This window comes from Rhinolophus sinicus, linkage group LG01 (assembly GCF_036562045.2).
Source record: "Rhinolophus sinicus isolate RSC01 linkage group LG01, ASM3656204v1, whole genome shotgun sequence".
NCBI classification, from domain to species: Eukaryota; Metazoa; Chordata; class Mammalia; order Chiroptera; family Rhinolophidae; genus Rhinolophus; species Rhinolophus sinicus.
Genome location: NC_133751.1, coordinates 111,777,494 through 111,802,740, shown reverse-complemented (window position 1 = coordinate 111,802,740; position 25,247 = coordinate 111,777,494). Strand labels below are relative to the sequence as shown.

The 25,247-nt window shown below is 38.7% G+C and overlaps 1 protein-coding gene across 6 annotated transcripts in view; it reads left to right on the top strand.

Annotated features, from left to right (window-relative positions):
• The window catches only part of LOC109438110 (uncharacterized), a 33,347-nt gene extending 8,305 nt beyond the window's left edge, over positions 1-25,042 (top strand). For all 6 annotated transcript variants that reach the window (XM_019717719.2, XM_019717723.2, XM_019717720.2 and 3 more), the window contains one exon: positions 21,652-25,042. In XM_019717719.2, coding sequence (XP_019573278.1) covers positions 21,652-23,588 — 1,937 coding nt within the window. In that variant the 3' untranslated portion in view covers positions 23,589-25,042. The remainder of the gene's footprint in view (positions 1-21,651) is intronic.
• The last annotated feature ends 205 nt before the right edge of the window (positions 25,043-25,247 follow it).

Here is a 25,247-nt window from a genome sequence, read left to right as displayed (position 1 = left end):
TCTTTTGTGATTGGTTTCTTTTTACTTTTTACAAGGTTCATATTATAGGATGTATTAGTACTTCATCCTTTTAATTGCAAAATAATATTTCATTGTCTTGATAGACCACATTTGTTTGTCTATTTATCAGTTATTGGACCTTTGGGGTTTCACCTTTGAGTAATGCTGATATAATCATTCATTTACAATTTTTTGTATGGACATATGCTTTTGTTTCCCTTGAGTTCCTAGCTAGAAGTGGAATTGCTAGGTGTTAACTCTGGAATGCCAGACTGTTTTGCAGAGCTGTACCATTTTACATTTCTAATGACAGTGTATGAGGGTTCCGATTTGTCCACATCTTCACCAGCACTTACTATCTGACATTATGATTGTTGCCATGCTAGTGGATGTGAAGTGCTATATCATTGCTGTATTAGTCAGCTGGGCTGGCATAACACAATACCATACCCTGGGTGGCTTAAATAACAAATTTATTTTTCACAATTCCGGAGGCTGAAAGTCCAAGATCAAGGGGCCAGCATGGTTGCTCTCTGGTGAGACCTCTCCTCCTGGCTCACCATGTCCTCAGATGGCCTTTCCCCTGTGCACGCATGGACAGAGAAGGAGCTCTGATGTCTCTTCCTGTTTTTATAAGGACTCCGGTTCTGTGGAATTAGGGCCCTGCCTTTCTGACCCCATTTAGCCTTCATTGCTTCCCTAAAGGTCTCATCTCCAAATACAATTACATTGGGGGGTTAGGGCTCAAAAATAAGAGTTTGGGGAAGACACAGTTCCATAATAATTTTCCTGATAACTGATGAGGTGAAGCACTTTTTCATGTGCTTATTGGTCTTTGTCTAAATTAATAAAACAATTCCAGGAATTTCAAAAGTTAAAGTTTCAATGTAATTCCTCAAGCAGAAAATTAAAATCATCTCTAGTAAATGTTCTCACTGAAAGTTTTTGTTATGAAGCCATTTAAACAGGGTAACATAAAATATGACATAATTTAGATCAAGCATATTTCCAGGTCATTAAATGTAAATGATTGAATCATACTGATCGGCTAAAATATATCCACAAATAAGTATGTTAGAGAGATTGTAATAAAAGACTGCTAAAGTTATTAAGTCAACAGAAAAAAAAATTCTTTAAGATTTAGTGTTCTGTTATCGTTCAGGTTTGACAATAAATTCATTAGCTTAAAGAAGGCTCCTAGCGCAATGGCACAGGTTAACATGAACCTGTAAACATTTGAAAGACTGCACCAAACTATATGATGTCAGTGGTCATAAAACACAAAGTAATGGGTTTCTAAGAACTTAAAATTCACTTGAATTGGGAGATCCTATTTAATAGACCTTAAGTATCCCATTAACATTGTCGATAGGTTCTTGAAAACTAACTTTGAGCGAAATGACCTATAATGAACCCACCTGTATCGCAGGCTAATTAATATAAACAGTATTTAATTTCCTATAGCAAAAATCACTGAACATCTACATAAAGATCCAAAACAGTTCTAACATTAAACATTCATGTAAATGTGAGTTATACATATATTTAGGAAAAATTAATCATTATTTCCCAACCTGCTTATGCCAGTTCAGCATGGCAGGTGGCCAGAGCCTATCCCAGCAGCTCAGGGCTGAAAGTGGGGAACCACTGTGGACAGGACACCATTCCATTGTAGGGTACATAACGTACACCACACTCAGTCAGATTGGGGGCAGTGTACACACGGCACTTCACATAACATGCACATCTTGGGGTGTGATTGGAAACCAGAGTACCCAGAGAAACCCCACACAGACATGGGGAGAAGGTGCCAACTCAGCACAGACAGCGGCCCTGGCTGGGATTGGCTTTTTTGTTCTCACTAACATTGTCATGAAACAATGTTTAATGAAGGAAGTTATTTGAGTACCTGCTGTACCTCATCTGATGAGATAAATACTGTGGATATTAAATAGTATGTTTATAGTGGATACAAATTATATTTGTATTAAAGTTAAATATATATTTGTATATATGTGTATGCTGAACTCAAAGGACAAGACTTTCAAATTCCCATGGAATAATAAGATTGTAAAAATATAATTTTAGTCTAAAAAGAAAACAGTAAGTGCAACTAATTAGAATCACCACAAATAATATTCTCTCAATCTAGTTTGATAAATCTAGTAATCATAAAATGAGTAAAAAAAACCACTTTCAATATGGAAATGTAAAAAATTATCTCTTTTAAACAATGTATAGCAAAGGAAATCAATTCCAAAATTAGATGACATTTATAAAATAATAAGAATAAACATACATATTAGAAATTTTAGGATAAAGCTAAATTCGGGAATAGAGGTAAATGTGTAGTATACTCATAAGTAAGAACAATAACAAAAGTTACTAATGAGAGAAGAATTTAAAAGTGAAATTAATAAACTGAAAAACTGAGAAATTGTAGAATATTCTTAAAATAAAAAAATAATAAAATGGGTGAAACTTTAGTTAACCCTAACAAAGACAAAAGAAAGAACACTTTTTGTATAAAAAATTCAAGGGGGATAGATTTGTGAAGATTTAATGCATTAACAGACTAAATCCCATTCATAAAATAAAGTGAACTCGCTCTACCAGATATCAAGGATTTATGTAAAATTCTAAGTAGTTAAGTCACATGCAGCTGGGGGTGGGATAGTTTAATAAATTGGTGAAACAGAAAAGAAACCTCAAGAAAAAAACATGTGCTTTTATAGACAGTTGGTCTTTGGCACATGGCATTATCCCCACAGAGCAATGGGAAAAGAATGCTGAGGTAACCTTATGGATCAAAAACAAAAAATTGGATTCAGGTGCCTTAATGCTCTGGTTTTCAAAACAAAACTAGAAATATTCTGTATGATTATAAGGAAAACATATTCATGAGTGTGTTTACGGAAGGAATTCATAAGATATGAAAGGGCTTAACCAGGGAAAAGATGGAGTAAATATATTCCCTCCTACTTCACCCACTAAGTTCAGTTAAATATGTACTTGTACATATAGTACATCTATGTGTGTGTGTGTGTGTGTGTGTGTGTGTGTGTGTGTGTGTGTGTATAAAGATTCTGAAATATGGAAAAGAGTGAAGATGAGCTACAGATGTTGACACCTGATAAAACACTGGGTGCCAATAGGAGGCCTGTGGGGGCCTGATCTCTTACCCCTGCCCAGTGTTAAAGTGGCATCTTCTCCAACTCCTGGGTGTCAACAGAGGTTTGGTGGGGAATCTGGACTTCTCTCCCGACTTGGCAGTAGTGAAGCTACACCCCACTTCTTCTGTTGGCGTGGTTTCAGAGGACGCTGGCTAAAACTGAACATCCACTTTCATAAAGTCCAATTCTTTAGTTTTCTCTTAAGGACCATGGTTGTTTTGTTGTGTCTAGAAATATCAGAACCAAAGGAACACAGATTATTCCTATGTTTTTTTAAGATATTTAAAAATTTTACATTTTATACTTTGTAATCTATTTCCTGTTAATTTTTGTAGAAAATGTGAGGTTTTGGCAAGTTTAAATTTTTGAAGAGGGGGTCCAGCTATTCTAGCATCATATGTTGAAGAGATAATCGTTTTTCCATTGAACAGCGTTTGCTAGACCTTAGAAAATGGGAGTATATTTGCATATTTCGGCATATGTATATATTTTACATATTTCTGTGTGTCTAAGATTGTATACTTCTGTGGCATTTTTTTTTTTATTCATCAACATATCCTTATGCCAGTAGCACATTAACTTTATTACACTAGCTTATTAATATTCGAGATCAAATAGTATGAGTTCACCAGCTTTCTTCTTTATCAATTTTAATATGAGCTTCTTGATATTTACAAAAAATGCATGACTTGACAATGACTTTCAATTGGGATTACATTGAATCTATAAGTGAAATTAAAGACAATTGATGTCTTAATAATTTATGGCTTTCAAATCCATAAATAACATATACCTTCCATTTATTTAGTATTTCTTTGATTTCTTTGGTTATGATTTCTTTCATCACAAGTTTTCAGCCTAGCGATACCAAGTGTATGTGTGTACATGCACACATGTGTGGTATGGTAAATTATGTTTATCGGATTTCAAATTCCAGTTTATCATTATTTGTATATTCACTTTTGTATATTGGCTTGGTATTTTGCTTTTGCTGAAAACACTTATTAGTTCAAAGAGCTTTTAAAGATCTTTTTGTGATTTTTCTATGTAGACTTATTTTGTATCTTTCATTTTTATTTTATTTTATTTTTATTTTTTATTTTTTATTTTTTTAATTAAATTTATTGGGGTGACAATTGTTAGTAAAATTACATAGATTTCAGGTGTACCATTCTGTATTACATCATCTATAAATCCCATTGTGTGTTCATCACCCAGAGTCAGTTCTACTTCCATCACCATATATTCGATCCCCCTTACCCTCATCTCCCACCCCCCACCCCCCGCCCCCCTTACCCTCTGGCAACCACTGAACTATTGTCTGTGTCTATGAGTTTCTGTTTCTCATTTGTTTGTCTTGTTCTTTTGTTGTTTTTGGTTTATATACCACATATCAGTGAAATCACATGGTTCTCTGCTTTTTCTGTCTGACTTGTTTCGCTCAGCATTACTCTCTCAAGATCCATCCATGTTGTCACAAATGTTCCTATATCATCTTTTCTTACTGCCGAATAGTATTCCATTGTGTATATATACCACAACTTCTTCATCCATTCATCTATCGAAGGACATTTTGGTTGTTTCCATGTCTTGGCCACAGTAAACAAAGCTGCAATGAACATTGGAGCACACGTGTCTTTATCTCTAAGTGTTTTCAGATTTTTTGGGTAGATACCCAGGAGAGGGATTGCTGGGTCATATGGCAATTCTATTCGTAATTCTTTGAGGAACCTCCACACTGCCTTCCATAACGGCTGCACCAGTCTGCATTCCCACCAACAGTGTATGAGGGTTCCTTTTCCTCCACAGCCTCTCCAACATTTGTTACTATTTGTCTTGTTGATGATAGCCATTCTGACTGGGGTGAGGTGATATCTCATTGTGGTTTTGATTTGCATTTCTCTGATGATTAGTGATGTTGAGCATTTTTTCATATATCTATTTGCCATTTGTATGTCCTCTTTGGAGAAATGTCTCTTCATGTCCTCTGCCCATTTTTCAATTGGGTTGTTTGTTTTTTTGTTGTTGAGTTGCATGAGTTCCTTGTATATTCTGGATACTAGCCCCTTATCGGAGGTACTGTTAGCAAAAATCTTCTCCCATTCAGTTGGTGGCCTCTTTATTTTGTCGATGGTTTCTTTTGCTGTGCAGAAGCTTTTAAGTTTCATATAGTCCCATTCGTTTATTTTAGCTTTTACTTCCATTGCCTTTGGAGTCAAGTTCATAAAATGCTCTTTGAACCCAAGGTCCATAAGTTTAGTACCTATGTTTTCTTCTATGCAGTTTATTGTGTCAGGTCTTATGCTTAAGTCTTTGATCCATTTTGAATTAACTTTGGTACATGGTGACAAATAGCAGTCCAGTTTCATTCTTTTGCACGTAGCTATCCAATTCTCCCAGCACCATTTATTGAAGAGGCTGTCTTTGCTCCATTGTATGTTTTTAGCTTCTTTGTAAAAAATTATCTGTCCATATTTATGTGGTTTTATTTCTGGGTTCTCAATTCTATTCCATTGGTCTATGTGTCTGTTTTTCTACCAATACCATCCTGTTTTGATTATTGTAGCCCTGTAGTACAAGCCAAAGTCAGGAAGTGTGATACCTCCATTACTGTTCTTTTTTTCCAAAGATTGCTTTGCCTATTCGGGGTCTTTTGTGGTTCCAAACAAATCTGATGATTTTTCGTTCTATTTCTTTAAAATATGCCATTGGGATTTTGATGGGGATTGCATTGAATCTGTATATTGCTTTGGGTAGTATGGCCATTTTAACTATGTTGATTCTTCCAATCCATGAGCATGGAATGTCTTTCCATTTCTTTGTGTCTTCTTCAATTTCTTTCAAAAATGTCTTATAGTTTTCAGCATATAGGTCTTTCACATCCTTGGTTAAGTTTATTCCTAGGTATTTTATTCTTTTGCTGCAATTGCAAAAGGAATTGTTTTTGTATTTCTTTTTCTGAGATTTCATTGTTAGTATATAGGAAGGCAATGGACTTTTGTGCGTTGATTTTGTAGCCGGCAACTTTACTGTATTTGTTGATTGTTTCTAATAGCTTTTTGGTGGAGTCTTTAGGGTTTTCTATATATAGCATCATGTCATCTGCAAAGAGTGATAATTTAACTTCTTCATTCCCAATTTGGATGCCTTTTATTTCTTTCTCTTGCCTGATTGCTCTGGCAAGGACTTCCAACACTGTGTTGAAAAGCAGAGGTGATAGGGGACATCCCTGTCGTGTTCCTGAACGTAGAGCAAAGGGCTTCAGTTTTTCTCCATTAATTATGAGATTTGCAGAGGGCTTGTCATATATGGCCTTTATTATGTTAAGGTATTTTCCTTCTATACCCATTTTATTAAGTGTTTTAATCATAAATGGATGTTGTATCTTGTCAAATGCTTTTTCTGCATCAATTGATATAATCATATGATTTTTGTCCTTTATTTTGTTTATGTGATGTATCACATTGATGGATTTGCGGATGTTGAACCATCCTTGTTCCCCGGGGATGAACCCCACTTGGTCGTGATGAATAATCTTTTTAATGCATTGTTGTATTCGATTTGCTAGAATTTTATTTAGGATTTTTGCATCGGTATTCATCAGAGATGTTGGTCTGTAGTTTTCTTTTTTTGTGCTGTCCTTACCAGGTTTTGGTATCAGAGTGATGTTGGCCTCATAGAATGAGTTAGGGAGTACATTCTCTTCTTCAATTTTTTGGAAGAGTTTGTGCAGGATTGGTATTAGATCCTCTTTGAAGGTTTGGTAGAATTCACTAGTGTAGCCATCTGGTCCCGGACTTTTGCTTTTGGGAAGGTTTTGGATGACTGGTTCAATTCGTTACTGGTGATCGGTCTGTTTAGATTTTCCACTTCTTCATGGTTCAGCCTTGGAAGGCTATATGTTTCTAAGAACTTGTCCATTTCTTCTAGGTTGTTGAATTTGGTGGCATATAGTCCTTCATAGTATTCTTGGATGATCCTTTGTATTTCTGTGGTGTCCGTAATGACTTCCCCTTTTACGTTTCTGATTTTATTAATCAGTGTCTTCTCTCTTTTTATCTTAGTAAGTCTAGCCAAGGGTTTGTCAATTTTGTTAATCTTTTCAAAGAACCAGCTCTTTGTCACATTAATTTTTTGTATTGTCTTTTTGTTCTCTATTTCATTTAGTTCTGCTCTAATTTTTGTTATTTCCTTTCTTCTGCTGACCTTGGGTTTTACTAGTTCTTCTTTTTCTAGTTCTTTAAGGTGTAATGTGAGGTTATTTATTTGTGATTTTTCTTGTTTCTTGAGATAGGCCTGTAATGATATAAATTTCCCTCTTAAAACTGCTTTTGCTGCATCCCAAAATTTTGGTAGGATGTATTTTCATTCTCATTTTTTGTATGTATCTTTTGATCTCTCCTCTTAATTCTTCTTTGACCTGGTCGTTCTTTAAAAGTATGTTGTTTAATCTCCATGTGTTTGTGGTTTCTCTTGCTCTCTTTTTGTAGTTGGTATTCAATTTCAAAGCCTTGTAATCAGAGAATATGCTTGACATGATTTCAGTCTTCTTAAATTTGCTGAGACTGATTTTATGTCCCAATATATGGTCTATCCTTGAGAATGTTCCATGTACACTAGAAAAGAATGTGTAGTCTGATGTTTTAGGATGAAGTGCTCTATAAATGTCAATTATGTCCATTTCATCTAATGTGTCATTTAGGGCTACTATTTCATTATTTTCTGTTTGGATGATCTATCCATAGCTGTCAATGGTGTATTTAAGTCCCCTAGTATAATTGTGTTTTGGTCAATTTCTCCCTTTAGTTCTCTTAGTAGTTGCTTGGTGTATTTCGGTGCTCCCTGATTGGGGGCATAAATATTGATGACTGTTATGTCTTCTTGTTGTACAGTCCCCTTCACCATTATGAAATGTCCATCTTTGTCTCTTGTTATCTTTTTCACCTTGAAGTCTGTTTCATCTGATATCATTATGGCTACACCTGATTTTCTCTGGGTACCATTTGCTTGGAGTGTCAATTTCCACCCTTTCACTTTGAGTCTATGCTTGTCCTTGTAGCTGAGATGTGTCTCTTGAAGACAGCATATGGTTGGCTTTAGGTTTTGATCCAATCTGCTACTCTGTGCCTTTTTATTGGTGAGTTCAGTCCATTTACATTTAGGGAGATTATTGATATGTGAGGATTTCCTGTCATTCTATCTTTAGTTTTCTGGTAAGGCTGTGTCTCCATTGTTTCTTTGCCTTTTTGTTGTTGTCTATTATTTCTGTGTGGTGGTATTCTATGATGTTTCCCTCTGTTTCTTCTTTTATTTCAGTATATATTTCAGTTCTGGATTTTTTTTGAGTGGTTACCCTTAAGTTTATGTAAAAGAAAGTTTGATAATTAGAGTATTCCATTTTCTTCAGCACGCTTACTTTCTCCATTCCCATATTCCGGTTCAGGCCTTTACTCTCCCCCTTTTTGAGTTTTGGTTGCCACAAGTTGACCCTGTTGATGGTGGTCGAATAGCCTCCTTTAGTATTTCTTGTAGTGCAGGTCGTGTATTAGAAAATTCCCTCAGCTTCTGTATGTCTGGAAAGGTCTTTATTCCTCCTTCATATCTAAAGGATATCTTTGCTGGATATATTATTCTTGGCTCATGATTTCTCTCTTTCAATAGTTTGAATATTTGGTTCCACTCCCTTCTGGCTTGTAGAGTTTCTGCTGAAAAATCTGATGATAATCTAATGGGCTTTCCTTTGTAAGTTACCATCTTCTTTTCCCTGGCTGCCTTGAGGATTCTTTCTTTGTCGTTGATTTTAGACAGCTTCAAAACAATGTGCCTTAGAGAAGGCCTGTTGCGATTGAGGTAACTAGGTGTTCTATTTGCTTCTTGGATTCGAGGGTCCAGTTCTGTCCACAAATTTGGGAAGTTCTCATCGACAATTTGTTTGAATATATTCTCTGTTCCCTTCTCTCTTTCTTCTCCTTCTGGTATGCCCATTATTCTTATATTGCTCTTTCTGATGGAGTCTGAAAGTTCTTGTAGAGTTCTTTCATTTCTTTTAAGTCTCAAGTCTCTTTCTTCTTCTATCTGTGTCATTTCCAGGTTTTTATCTTCGATGTCACTGATTCTTTCCTCCATCTGGTCAACTCTACTACCTAAACTGGTTATTTCATTCTTAATTTCTTCTATTGAGTTCTTAATCTCCAGAAATTCTATTTGGTTCTTTTTTAAGATTTCAATCTCTTTCGTAAAATGCTCATGCTGTTCTTTGATTGAGTGTCTGAGTTCATTTAACTGCCTATCTGTGTTTTCTTGTATCTCGTTGAGTTTTTTCAGAACTGCAATCTTGAATTCTCTGTCATTTAAGTCACATATTTCTGTATCTTTAAGTGCCTTTTCTGGAGATTGTTCACTTTCTTTCTGAGCTATCTTGATGCCTTGGTTATTCATGGAGATTACCGGTTTACTATTTCTCTTCCTAGACATCTACAGGAGTGACTTCTGGAACAGGTTGATAGGAAGTGGTCTTTCTTTTGTTTGCCAGTACTTGTTGGTAGAATGTTTTATTATTTCTCCAACTGCAACTTATTTTTCTTCTCCCACACGGTAGTGCTATGTTTTCTCTGCACTATTCCAACTTCTCACACAATGGGGGGATTCCCTGGGAGACGGGCTTCTCCTCTGTTAATAGTTCGTCTAGGTCACAGGGCGTCGTGTTCCGGTGGGTATGCGGAGAGCTTTTGATGTTCCAAAGCTCTTCCAGCTCCTGATTCAGAGCCCGTATGTTTCAGCAGTTCTGTTTACTCCTGCAGGGATCCGCCCAGATAGGTGGGGTCAGGGGCGGGGTGAGTTGTGAGAGGTGGCCCAGAGCAATGGCGGCGACCACTACCACCGCCGGTCCTGCTTCCACAGCTCCCTCCCCTTTGCTGGAACTAGTTGGGCTGCGAACCCGTGTCTGTGGTCCACAATTCTCAAAATAGCAAATTCTCTGTTGTTTTAATCTGATACCGCCCCTGTTTCGCTTCCTGCACCGGGCAGGTGGGGGCGGGGCGCACTCTGGGAGGGGAGGGAGGGGGCGGCTAGTCTCAGTGCCTAAGGCTCCGTTCTCTGCTCGGCAGTGCGGGCTTAAACCACCGTTTTCAGCCTTTTTCCCTCAGTCTTTACTCCGAGGTCTCTGCTGTGAGCGTTGGGTTCAGCTGTGTTATATGCTGTCCCCTCAGCCCTGTGGAGCCCTGGCGGAGCCCTAGCAATCCGAGTTCTTCCCTCTTCCGCAGCTGCGGTAGTTCCGGGAAGCAGCGAGCTCGGTGCACTGAGCGAGGTCTGCGTCCTGCGCCCGCGCGGTTCCGTCTCCGGGCATTTCTCCCTTCCCTCCTCCCCCCACTCGCGTGAATCTCCCACCTGTAGGTGATTTCAGTCGGTAGTGGGCATCTTCGTCTTGCCTGTCTGCTGTGCAGGGAGTCCTTTGTGGAGTTTTTGTTGTTCGATTCTTTGTAAATTCCAGGGGAGCTTTACAGAGGCTCACCTCACTCCGCCATTTTTCCGGAAGCCATTTTTATTTTTGTCGTATTGCATTGGTTGGAACTTCCATTACACTGTTATGTAGAAATGGTGAGAGTAAACACCCTTGTCTTTTTTCCCAATCTTAGGATTAAGGATTTCATTCAGTCTGTCACTCTTTTTTTTTTTTATTTTTATTATTAGTTTCAGGTGCACAAGACAAAGCAAAACTTAGACGTTTATCATTTATATCCCTCACACTGTGTGAACCCCCCCTCTCCCCATCCACTATCCCTCTGTATGTTCCCCAAATTAATTTTCAAAACCCCATGACCATCTTGTGGTTACCGACTATATTCTAAACCTCTCACCTTCCCCTTATCCCCACCCCCCCCACCCCTTTAGCAACCCTCAGTTTTTCCTCCATGTTTCCAAAACTGTCTCTGATTAGTTCATTCACTTATTCTTTTCTTTAGATTCCGCATATAAGTGAGATCATATGGTATTTGTCTTTCTCTGTCTGACTTACTTCACTTAACATAATGTTCACTAGGTCCATCCATGTTGTTGCAAATGGTAGCATTTCTTTCTTCTTTATGGCTGTGTAATACTCCATTGTATAAATGTACCACAGTTTCTTAATCCAGTCATCTACCGATGGGCATTTCGGTTGTTTCCAGGTCTTGGCTATTGTGTATAGTGCTGCAATAAACATAGGAGTGCATAAAGATTTTTGAATTGGAGTTTTGGATTTCTCCGGATAGATACCTAGGAGTGGGATTGCTGGATCATAAGGTAGTTCCATTTTCAGATTTTTGCGATACCTCCAAACTATTTTCCATAGTGGCTGCACCAATCTCCATTCCCACCAACAGTGCACCAGCGTTCCCTTTTCTCGACATCCACGCCAGCACTTGTTGTTTGTTGATTTATTGATGATAGCCATCTTGACTGGGGTGAGGTGGTATCTCATTGTGGTTTTTATTTGCATTTCTCTGATGGTTAGAGAGGTTGAACATTTCTTCATATGTCTGTTTGCCATCTGTTTGTCCATTTTAGAAAAATGTCTCTTCATGTCCTCTGCCCATTTTTCAATTGGGTTGTTTGTTTTTTTGTTGTTGAGTTGCATGAATATACAAGGAACTCATGCAACTCAACACCAAAAAAACAAACAACCCAATTGAAAAATGGGCAGAGGACTTGAAGAGACATTTCTCCAAAGAGGACATACAAATGGCAAATAGACATATAAAAAAATGCTCAACATCACTAATCATCAGAGAAATGCAAATCAAAACCACAATGAGATATCACCTCACCCCAGTCAGAATGGCTATCATCAACAAGACAAATAGTAACAAATGTTGGAGAGGCTGTGGAGAAAAAGGAACCCTCATACACTGTTGGTGGGAATGCAGACTGGTGCAGCCGTTATGGAAGGCAGTGTGGAGGTTCCTCGAAGAATTACGAATAGAATTGCCATATGACCCAGCAATCCCTCTCCTGGGTATCTACCCAAAAAATCTGAAAACATTTAGAGATAAAGACACGTGTGCTCCAATGTTCATTGCAGCTTTGTTTACTGTGGCCAAGACATGGAAACAACCAAAATGTCCTTCGATAGATGAATGGATGAAGAAGTTGTGGTATATATACACAATGGAATGCTATTCGGCAGTAAGAAAAGATGATATAGGAACATTTGTGACAACATGGATGGATCTTGAGAGAGTAATGCTGAGCGAAACAAGTCAGACAGAAAAAGCAGAGAACCATGTGATTTCACTGATATGTGGTATATAAACCAAAAACAACAAAAGAACAAGACAAACAAATGAGAAACAGAAACTCATAGACACAGACAATAGTTCAGTGGTTGCCAGAGGGTAAGGGGGGCGGGGGGTGGGGGGTGGGAGATGAGGGTAAGGGGGATCGAATATATGGTGATGGAAGTAGAACTGACTCTGGGTGATGAACACACAATGGGATTTATAGATGATGTAATACAGAATGGTACACCTGAAATCTATGTAATTTTACTAACAATTGTCACCCCAATAAATTTAATTAAAAAAAAAAGAAAAAGAAAAATGTCTCTTCATGTCCTCTGCCCATTTTTTAATTGGGTTGTTTGTTTTTTTGGAGTTGAGTGAGTTTTTTATAAATTTGTGATATTAACCCCTTATCAGATATATCATTGGCAAATATCTTTTCCCATTCAGTGGGATCCCTTTTTGTTTTATTGATGGTTTCCTTTGCTGTGAAAAAGCTTTTTAGTTTGATGTAATCCCACATGTTTGTTTTTTCTCTTCCTTCGCGGGAGGGGATATATCAGTAAAAATCTTACTCCGGGTAATGTCTGTGAAGTTTCTTCCTATATTTTCTTCTAGGAATTTTATAGTTTCAGATCTTACATTTAAATCTTTAAGCCATTTTGAGTTTATTTTTGTATGTGGTGTAAGGAGGTGATCCAGTTTCATCTTTTTGCATGTGTCTGTCCAGGTTTCCCAGCACCATTTATTGAACAGACTGTCTTTACCCCACCGTACATTCTTGCTTCCATTGTCATAGATTACATGGCCATATAGGCATGGATTTATTTCTGGACTCTCTATTCTGTTCCATTGATCTATGGGTCTGTTTTTATGCCAGTACCATGCTGTTTTGATTACTGTAGCCTTGTAGTATAATTTGAAGTCAGGTATTGTTATACCTCCCACTTTGTTCTTAATTCTCAAGATTGCTGAGGATATCCGGGATCTTTTGTTGTCCCATATAAATTTTAGGATTATATGTTCTATTTCTGTGAAAAATGTCGTTGGTAGTTTGATAGGAATTGCGTTGAACCTGTATATTGCCTTAGGCAGTATGGACATTTTAACTATATTAATTCTTCCTATCCATGAACATGGTATGTGGTTCCATCTATTTGTATCTTCTTTCATTTCTCTCTTCACTGTCTTATAATTTTCTGAGTACAGATCTTTTACTTCTTTGGTTAAATTTATTCCCAGGTATTTTATAGTCTTTGGAGCAATTGTAAATGGCATTGCTTTTTTAATTTCTCCTTCTGATGTTTTATTATTGGTTTATACAAATGCAACTGATTTCTGAATATTAATTTTGTATCCTGCTACTTTACTAAATTCATCTATCAGCTCTAATAGTTTCTTCGTGGAGTCTTTAGGGTTCTCTAAATATAGTATCATAGCATCTGCATATAATGACAGTTTTACTTCCTCCTTACTGATTTGGATGCCTTTTATTTCTTTTTCTTGTCTGATTGCTGTGGCTAGAATTTCCAGCACTATGTTGAATAGAAGTGGAGAAAGTGGGCAACCTTGCCTTGTTCCTGATCTTAAGGGGAATGGTTTTAGCTTTTCCCCATTGAGTATGATGTTAGCTGTGGTTTATCATATATGGCCTTTATTATGTTGAGATATGATCCCTCTATTCTCACTTTCTTAAGGGTTTTTATCATGAATGGCTGCTGGATTTTATCAAATGCTTTTTCTGCGTCTATTGATCATATGATTTTTATTTTTCATTTTGTTAATGTGGTGTATCACATTAATTGATTTGCGGATGTTGAACCACTCTTGCATACCAGGAATAATTCCACTTGATCATGGTGTATGATCTTTTTAATGTATTGCTGAATTCTGTTCGCTAGTATTTTGTTCAGGATTTTTTCATCTATGTTCATTAGCGATACCGGCCTGTAGTTTTCTTTTTTTGAGGTGTCTTTGTCTGATTTTGGGATCAGGGTGATAGTGGCTTCGTTAAAAGTGTTTGGGAGTCTTCCCTCCCTCTGGATTTTTTGGAAGAGTTTGAGGAGAATAGGTGATAATTCTTTTTTGAATGTTCTGTAAAATTCACCTGTAAATCCATCTGGTCCAGGGCTTTTGTTTGTTGGGAGATTGTTAATTACTGATTCAATTTCCTTGGTGGTAATCAGTCTATTCAGGTTTTCTGTCTCTTCTTGAGTTAGCCTTGGAAGGTTGTATGCATCTAGGAAATTGTCCATTTCTTCCAGGTTGTCAAATTTGTTGGCATACAGTTGCTCATAGTAATTTCTTAAAATTTTTTGTATCTCTGCGGTGTCTGTTGTCACTTCTCCTCTTTCATTACTGATTTTATTAATTTGGGTCCTCTCTCTCTTTTTTTAATGAGTCTGGCTAAAGGTTTGTCAATTTTGTTTATCTTCTCTAAGAACCAACTCTTGGATTCATTGATCTTTTGTATTGTTTTTCTGGTTTCTATTTCATTTATTTCCGCTCTGATCTTTATTATCTCCTTCCTTGTACTCTCTTTGGGCTTATTTTGTTGTTCTTTTTCCAGATCCCTTAAGTGTGAAGATAAACTGTTGATTAGTGATGTTTCTTGTTTCTTTAGGTAGGCCTGCAGTGCTATGAACTTCCCTCTTAGGACTGCTTTCGCGGCATCCCATAGATTTTGGGTCGTTGTATTTTCATTTTCGTTTGTCTCGAGATATCTTTTGATTTCTTCCTTGATCTCCTACTTGACCTGTTCATTATTTAGTAACATATTATTCAGCCTCCATGAATGTGTGTGTCTTCAGTTTTTTTCCTGTAGTTCATTTCTAATTTCATAGCACTGTGGTCAGAGAAGACAATTGGTATGATTTCAATTTTCTTAAATTTATCAAGACTTGCTTTGTGGCCTAACATATGGTCTATCTTGGAGAATGTTCCATGTGCGCTTGAGAAGAACGTGTATTCTGCAGCATTGGGGTGGAATGCTCTGAATATATCGATTAAATCCAAGTGGTCCAATGTGTCATTTAAGGCTGTTGTTTCCGTATTGATTTTCTGTCTGGAAGACCTGTCCCTTGTTGTCAGAGGTGTGTTGAAGTCCCCTACTATGATAGTGTTACTGTTGATCTCTGTCTTTATGTCAGCCAATATCTGTTTTATATAGTTAGGTGCTCCTATGTTGGGTGCATAAATGTTTACTAGGGTTATGTCCTCTTGTCCAATTGATCCCTTTATTATTATATAGTGACCATCTTTGTCTTTTAATATTTTCTTCATTTTAAAGTCTATTTTGTCAGAAATAAGTATTGCAACTCCAGCTTTTTTCTCATTTCCATCTGCATGGAATATCTTACTCCAACCCTTCACTTTCAGCCTGTGTGTGTCTTTTGATCTGAGGTGAGTCTCTTGTATACAGCATATACAAGGGTCTTGCTTTCTTATCCACTCAGCCACCCTATGTCTCTTGATTGGAGCATTTAAACCATTTACATTTAAAGTGATTATTGATAGGTACATAGTTATTGCCATTTTTAAATTTGTGGTTAGATTGTTTTCATCTTTCTTCTATTTACAGAAGTCCTTTTAGTATTTCTTGCAATGCTGGCCTGGTGGTAATGAATTCCTTTAGCTTATTATTTTCTGGGAAGCTCTTTATCTCCCCGTCAGTTTTAAATGATAGCCTTGCTGGATAAAGTAACCTAGGGTGTAGGCCTTTGTTTTCCATCACTTTGAGTATCTCCTGCCACTCCCTCCTGGCCTTCAATGTTTCTGCAGAAAAGTCATTTGATAGTCTTATGGGAGTTCCCTTGTATGTAACCCTCTGTCTTTCTCTTGCTGCTTTTAGGATTCTCTCTTTGTCTTTAATCTTTGCCATTTTAACTATAATGTGTCTTGGAGTGGACCTGTTTGGGTTTATCCTGGTTGGAACTCTCTGCACTTCCTGGACTTGTATGTTGGTTTCCTTCATCAGGTTAGGGAAATTTTCAGACATTATTACTTCAAATATGTTCTCAATCCCTTGTTTCTTCTCTTCACCTTCTGGTATTCCTATGATGCGCATGTTGTTGTGCTTGATGTTATCCCAGAGGTCTCTTAAACCATCTTCATTGTTTTTTATTCTTTTTTCTTTCTGTTGTTCTGTTTGGGTGATCTCTGCTAACTTGTCTTCTAAGTCGCTGATTCGATCCTCTGCTTCATCTAACCTGCTGTTAATTCCTTCAAGTGAGTTCTTTATTTCGGTAATTGTGTTCTTTAATTCTAACTGGTTGTTCGTTATGATTTCTACATCCTTCTTGATGTCCTCTCTAAGCTCCTTAAACATTCTTATCATCAGTATTCTGAACTCTGTCTCTGATAGTTTGGTTACCTCTGCTTCATTTAGTTCCATTTCTGGAGGTTTCTTCTGTTCTTTTATTTGGGATATGTTTCTTTGTTTCCTCATTCTGGCTGACTCTGTGTTTGCTTCGATGTATTAGGTAGATCCCCTGGAGTTCTTAGTTCTTACTGGATTAGTATGTATTAAATGTCCTTTATATTTCACTTGCACTACTTCGTTCTTCTCCCCTGCGTGTGCTCCAAAAGTGACTCTTGTGTTGTGTATATTGTCCTGTTAAAGAAGATCTTTAATTGCTTTTCGCTTGTGAGTAGGTGGGGTTAACTCCTAGGCTGACTAGTTGTGAGACTTGGCTCTGCTCACGCAGGGTGTTCTGCTGCGTGAGGGTTGACCGCTTAGATGTGGTTTGGCCTCTATGTGCCTGTAAAGAATCCCCTGTGGGTGTGTCACTTGTAGGTCAAACCCCGTAGTACTCTGGTTTGGTCTGGAGTTGGCCTCTGTGTATGCTGAATCTTGTGCCTCTTAAGCTGGGCCCTGGTAGGGCAATTTCAGAACAAAGCACATCACCAAGCACAACAACAACAACAAGGAAAAAATCAAATACATTCACATGTAAAAAACAATCGACAAACCCCACTCGACACACGCAAAGATGTCAAAGATATAAAGACAAATCAAAACAGAACAAAAAACAGCACCAGTCGTGGCTTAAGCCCACCAAGTAATCTCCAGGTTGTTCTCTGCTGTAGCACAGAGTCCCCTGCGTATTGTGCAGGTAGAGCCGGTCACCTGGTGCCCAGAGTGATGTTGGGGCTGCAGCTTTAGATGCGTGGGGCTGAGGGGTCTGGACAGTAGTTTTTACAAAGCCAGTGCAGTTTCTGCCCTTGTCTCCACATATGCACACTGAGAGTAGCACCACCAGCCCTGTGTCCAATTCTCCTGAGTCTTAGGGCACCTCTTCCCTGTGTGTGTGTGTGTGGCGGGCGGGAGATTTCTCAGCTGCTGAAAGCTGAGAGCTGCGTCTGCCACTTACTGCTGATCCCTGGGAGTGCCTCCGCCAATGTAATTGCCCTGCCCTAGGCAGGCCAGAAAGGGTGGGGGCTGGTGACGGAAGGAGGGTTCCTCTCTTTCCCAGCCCAGCTGTGTCACAGCCTTCCCGCAGGCCAGAAAAGGTGGTGGCTGGCGACGGAGGAATCCCCCCTCTTCTAGGCCAGCAAAAACCACACTCCTCTCAGCCTCCTCCCTGGGCCAGAGCCGTCCGCCAGTCTTCTCAGAGCCCGAGCGGCAAGGCCCCTCTTAATCTGACACTACTCCTCAGATCAGGGGCCAGATCGAGTCTCTGGAAGGGTGGGGGTAGGATTGGAAGAGTGGGGGAAGGGACCTAGGTATGGAGTTTGTGTCCTTTGTCCGGACTAAGGCTTAACTGGAGGTATCAGCTGAGGTTATTGCCTCAAATGCTAGATATGCTGCCTCTGCGGTGGGAGAGGTCCGCTGTGGGACGCAGGGTAATGAGTCCGCCACCTGGCTTTTGTGTTCTCTCTTTTGTCCTGGGAACCCCTGCGTCTCTGCAGCTGCGTATGTGGTTGCCCCGCCCTAGGCCGGCCAGAAAGGGTGGGGGCTGGGGATGGAAAGAGGGGTCTTCTCTTTCCCAGCCCAGCTGTGTCACACCCCACCCGCAGGCCAGAAACTGTGGTGGCTGGGGACGGAGGAGTCTCCTGTCTCCTAGGCCAGCGCAAACCACACTCTCTTCAGCCTCCTCCCTGGGCCAGAGCCACCTGCCTGTCTTCCTGGAGCCCAGCTCCTTAGTGCAGGGGCCAGATCAAGTCTCTAGAAAGGCGGGGGTAGGGTCGGAAGAGCAGGGGGAAGGGCCCAGGTATGGAGTTTGTGTCCTTTGTCTGGCCTAAGGCTTAATTGGAGGTATCAGGTGAAGTTATTGCCTCAAATGCTGGATATGCTGCCCCTGCGGCGGGAGAGGTCTGCTGTGGGACGCAGGGCAAAGCTCCCACCCCCTGGCTTCCGCGCTCTCCTCTGTCCTGGGATCTCCTGCGTATCTGTAGCCGTGGGTGTGGGCTGGATTTTCACAGGCACAGGTGCGGAGCAGATTTCCACAACCCGAGGGTGGGGGCCGAATTTCTACAGCCACAGGTGTGGACCGCGATTCCAACCCGCGTCCCCACCGCCACCGCAGGTGCGGCGTGTCTCCGCTCCTCTCCCTTCCTTGTTCCCCTGCTCGCCCAATTTTTCCCACCTGCAAGTATTCACTGCGCGAGTCTGTTCGCTGTTCTGCGTGATGAGCAGAGAGTCCTTTGATGGGTTATAAGCTTCCTCTTTCTGGTAAGATTGGACGGAGAACTCAAAAAGTGCGTCCCGCTGCCACCATTCCTATGACGTCACTCCTATAGGCTCTTTGTAGATTACTTTTATTAGGTTAATAAGTAGATTTTGAATTTCATTAAATATTTTTTACCTTAATTTATGTGGTTTTGTGTGGTTTTAATTCTTTAGATAATTAATATGATGGATTACATTTTTGATTTTTAATGTTTGAACAGCTTGCATTGTGGAGTAAATTCCATTTGACCCTGATTTATTATTTTTTTTATATATTGCTGTCATCTTTCAGCTACTATTCATTATTTTTACATTTATGTCATGAGGGATATTGATCTGTAGGGTTTGTTATTTTTTCCTTGAATTGTTTCTACGTTTTGCTGTGAGGATAACAGAGGCCTTATAAAATGATTTACGAACGATTCCAACATTTTCATCTTGTATTTTCTCAAAGAGATTATGTAAAACTCATATTAATTCTTCTTTAAATGTGTAGTAGAATTCACTAGTTAATACCACCAATTCCTGGAGCTTCTTTTTGAACTATGTATTTTTGACCACATATTCAGTTTTTTTAAATAGATTTCTTTGGGTTATTCTTACTACATGAGTGAGTTTGTTAGTTTTTTGTTTTCAAGAAATGTGTGTCCATTACATGTAAACTGTCAAATTTATGGGCATAGAGTTTCTCTTAATATTCTTTATTCTCTTTAATGTCTGTTGTATCAGTAGTTATATCCCCTCTTGCTTCTTTTTCTGATATTGATAATGTGTCTTCTCATTTTTTTTCTGTGTTGGTTTATATCTATTTAAAAAAAAAAATCTTATCGGGCGACCGGTTGGCTCAGTTGGTTAGAACACAGTGCTCCTAACACCAAGGTCTCCGGTTAATTCCCATATGGGCCTGTGAGCTTCTCCCTTCACAGCTAGATTGAAAAACAATGACTTGACTTGGGTCCTGGGAAAAAAACACTGTTCCCCAATATTCCCCAATAAAAATTAAAATAAAATAAAAAATCTCTTCAAAGAAGTAAGCTTTGGCTTCATTGATTTTCTTCTGTTTTCAAGTTCATTGTATTCTCTAATCCTTATTATTTTTCTTTCTTTTGCTTTCTTTAGATTTATCTTCTCTTTGTATAATTTCTTAAAGTGGAAGGTAGGTAACTAGTGGAGGTCTTTTTTTCTTTTTTTCCTAATGTGAATAATTTACCCTATAAATTTATTTCTAAGTACTCTTTTAGCTGCATGCCACAAATTTGAACAGTTTTTGTTTTCATTTACTTCAAAATATCTTAATGTTCTGTGAGACGTCATCTTGTAACCATGGTTTAATTGGAACTGTATGAATTTAGAATTATTTTGTGTTTTTCCAGATAACTTGGTGTTACTGATTTCTAGTATAATTTCTCCGTGGCTTGAGATCACACTTTATATGGTTTCTCTTCTTTATAATTGTAAAGATTTGTCTTACAGCCCAGAATGTGGTTTGTCTTGATGAATACTTCATGTGCATTTGAGGATAATGTGAATTCAAGTGCTATTTAATGTATGTTTGGATTTTGAGGGTATGATTTTTACAAGTGCTATTTCATCCTAGCTGTACTATTTGGCCTACTGTTACCTTCCTGCTTCTTTTTCTTTCCTCTGTTTTTATGTTTTCCTTCTTTTTTTCATTTTGTGTGCTATGAGTTGGCCACAAGTGCCCTAAAAGAATAGATTTGTTGCCGTTGCCCATGCAGATTATGTTCATAGAGTAGATAGGAATATGTTTCCAGGTGGAATTTGGGCAGTGGCCGCTGTGACCATTTCCCAGAATATCTTGTGCATGGAAATTTCTCAGGATTCTTCAGATCTTTCCTATGAGTTCTTGGTTTGGCTTAAGGAAAATATTGCAAGTGTGTATTAACCCTGTATATCTGTGGTAGAACTGCAGAGAAGAATGTTTCTTTTTTTTTTTAATCTTTCTTCTTTTTGGTGGGGGTGGCTTGAGTATGAGGGATATTGTCTAAAAGATTTTCTATTCTGTTAGAGCACCTTTTTCTCACATCTTTGTCTAAAAGAAACAGGATTTTTTTGGGGCTGTTTTACCTCTCCGTGTTGGCTTTGGATTGCAATCTTCTCCAGCACTTGAGCACCCCATATAAGATATATGGGAAGCAGAAAGAAAATCTTGGGATTCTCTTGTCATTTTTTTAAGTCCAAGAGTCCACCTTCTTTCCATTTTGTAGCATCTTTATTTCTTTGTTAATTATTTTTCCAGGGGTTTCCAATTGTAAGGCGGAGGACCTGGGAAGAATGGCCTGCTCCATCTTGGCTAGCAGTGGAAATAACATTTATGGTCTTTTTGTTGTTCTTTAAAGAACAAACAAACAAACAAACAAACATAGATGAATGAGAGAAAGAGAGAGACTATCTCTGTCTTTCTGTCTGTGCATGAATTATTAATTTTGGAAACATGACCCCAAACTATAAAATGCCAAAACATGGCTGTGAGCTCCTCTCAATTATAAATATAAGATTCATACGATGTTTTCAATTTTTTTCATTTTAGGATATTACCAAGTTGATGTGCACATTGAGGAGAACCAGGAAAAACAAGAGAAACCTCTGTGGCATGTAATATTCAGTGACAAGAAAACATTGAGTAAAGAAGGGCAGAAAGTTTTAGAAAAACCAATTAATCTGGATATAACTCCTAATTTTTCAGGAAAAGTGCCCTATAAAGGTGATTCATGTAGAATCAATTTGCCACTTGTTTCTGAATTGATTGTTAGTGGTAGATACTGTTCAAGAAAGAAGGCTGATAACATAAATGTATGTGAAAAGTTGCAGCTTGATATTGAACATGAGAAAAGTCATACTGGAGAGTGGTCTTACAAATATAATAAAAATGTGAAAGCTCTCAGTTATAAGAAAGATCATCAGATATTTCAAACTCCGAAACAGCCTTTCAAATGTAATGAACTTGGAAGAGTTTTACATGATAGGACTATTGTCTGTGTTACAGCTCAGAGTTGTCTAACAGGAGAGGAATCCTGTCAGGATGATGAATTTAGGAAAAACTGTGATAAAGCAGTTGTATTTAACCAAATGAGAGCTGGCACAAGAGAGAAATGCTTTGATATTAATGAATGTGTGAGATCCTGTGACAAAACTAACACTGTAGAATACCATAAAGTTCACAGGGCTATGACAAACTGTGAATGTCATGAAAGTGGAAATAACTTCAGCAAGAATTCACCTCGCACTCAACCTCAGCGAACTGTCACAAGACAGGGTGCTTTTGAAAGCAGTAAATGTGAAGAAAACTTGAGCCAGAGCTCAGCCTATCTAGTGCATCAGAAGACACAAACTGGAGATAATTTCTCTGTTTTTAATGGATGTACAGATGTCTACTGCCAGGAATTAGACCTAACAATACATCAGAGAACTCAAGCAGAGGAGAAATTCTATGAGTGTACTAAATATGGGGAATGCTTGTATCAAAACTCACTTCTCAATGTACATCAGGAAAGTGACACAGGAGACAAGTCATTTGAAAGTAATGAATGCAGCAAATCCTTTTACCAGAAAACACACCTCATTCAGCATCAGAAGACCCGCTCAGGGGAGAAAACACATGAATGTGAAGAAAGCAGGAAATCCTTTTGTTCAAATTCACTCACTATTCATTATCCTGCTACTCATACGGGGGTCAATATCTGTGAATGTAATGAATGTAGGAAAACTGTCTGTCAGACGTCAAACCTCAGTGAACATCTGACAGTTCACACAAAGAAGAACCCTTATGATAACAATGGATATGGCAAGTCATACAAGAAACCCGCCCTCTTAGTACAGCATAGAATACACACAGAGATGAAACCTTATGAAAGTAATAAATATGAGAAATCATTCTCCAGTATAACACAGAACAAAGAACATCAGAGAATTCACACAGCAGAGAAACCCTATGAATGTACTGAATGTGGGAAACCTTTTGCCCACAATTCAACTCTCAGAGTACACCAGAGAATTCACACAGGTGTAAAATCCTATGAATGTAATGAATGTGGGAAAACTTTCTCCCAAAAGTCACACCTTACTGCACACCAGAGAATTCACACAGGGCAGAAACCTTATGTGTGTAATGAATGTGGGAAAACTTTTGCCCAAAATTCAACTCTCAGAGTACACCAGAGAATTCACACAGGGGAGAAACCCTATGAATGTAGTATATGTGGGAAACCATTTGCCCGCAACTCAAACCTCAGAGCACATCAGAGGATTCACACAGGGGAGAAACGCTATGAATGCACTGAATGTGGGAAAACTTTCTCCCAAAGGACACACCTGTGTGCACATCAGAGAATTCACACAGGGGAGAAACCTTATGGATGTACCGAATGCGGGAAAACTTATGTCCGTAAGGCAGCCCTTAGAGTACATCACAACAGAAGGCACAACAGAGAGAAAACCCTTGTATGTAATGAATCTGGGATGCCCTAAAGGAACTCCTATAACAATGGAGAAGCTCATGGCACATAGACTTGCAGATTGTTTCCTTCAACTGTTTAGTTCTGTGCTAGGCACATAAATTGTCTAAATTCCAGTCCACATGGGTCTGGTCATAGAATATGATGTTACTACATTTAAGCTAAGTCTGGCCTTAAAAAGTCACCTTATATTGTTCCTGTCTGTGTTATACTGGAATGGGGAAATTTCCATGGCAGATTTGGCTGCTGTGTATTGAATATAGAACACCAGGTTAAAGAAGCTAGAGTCTGAATAATTCGTTGAAACAGATTGCGCCACTAACCGATCTTCAGTTTTGTTGTTTTAAGCAACAATTAAGGTTTTACTCTGTTGAGCTCATACAGATTTGGTCTTTTGGTTAAATGCATATAGTTTAAGCAGCTCTCTGTTAGACTGGGATGAAATACTATAAATATAATAAGTGTCAGAAGACCTACCAGAATTCAGCCTATCATTGTACATCAGAGACTTCACGTAAGGAAGAAAACTTCTGTCAATGTCCCTGAATAATCAGACTTCATTAAAAATCAGAAGTCTGGGCTGGCCGGGTGGCTCAGGCGGTTAGAGCTCCATACTCCTAACTCCGAAGGCTGCCGGTTCGATTCCCACATGGGCCAGTGGGCTCTCAAACACAAGGTTGCCAGTTCAATTCCTCGACTCCCGCAAGGGATGGTGGGCAGCGCCCCCTGCAACTAAGATTGAACACGGCACCTTGAGATGAGCTGCCGCTGAGCTCCCAGATGGCTCAGTTGGTTGAAGTGTGTCCTCTCAACCACAAGGTTGCCGTTCGACTCCCGCAAGGGATGGTGGGCTGTGCCCCCTGCAACTAGCAACGACAACTGGACCTGGAGCTGAGCTGCGCCCTCCACAACTAAGACTGAAAGAACAACAACTTGAAGCTGAACGGCACCCTCCACAACTAAGATTGAAAGGACAACAACTTGACTTGGAAAAAAGGCCTGGAAATACACACTGTTCCCCAATAAAGTCCTGTGACCCTTCCCCAATAAAATCTTTAAAAAAAAAAAAAATTCCTAAACCTCTTAATCTGCATTTAAAAAAAAATTAAAAATCACAAGTCTTAGGGAAAAAAACACAAAAGCCTTTACCACCAAGTGAACTTTACTAAACATGAAATAATTAAGATTATGTTAAAATCTTGTATTTTGATAACTAATGTTTGAACATATACTGAGTTCCATCAAATAATTTTTTCTGAGTTAATGTATCAGTTTTGAAATTGAAGGTAAATTCTTCACCTAGAACTGATGCACCAAAACCTGTGATTTATATGTAATATTAAGTTTTACAGCAACTATAGAGGAAAATATTTACCTATGCACAAACACTGTGGAATGTGAAGTTTTAAAGATGGAAGAATAACGTGAACTCTGTGGACAACAATAAATGTTTGTGATAGTGTGTGAGCTATGTGGTACATCTGTATGAAGATGTAACAGATTTCATTACTGCTTCTAGTAGGAGGCAGTAGCCAAACTTGCTCTCGACCTGGTCACTTTCCTTTTCTGAGTGACAGTCTGTGTGCTGTTTTTGTTTCTTCTCTCAGCTTATGCTGTTAGATGCTGTTAGACTTTGGCCTGCGTGCCAAGTCTGAATATTGGTCTGGCCCCA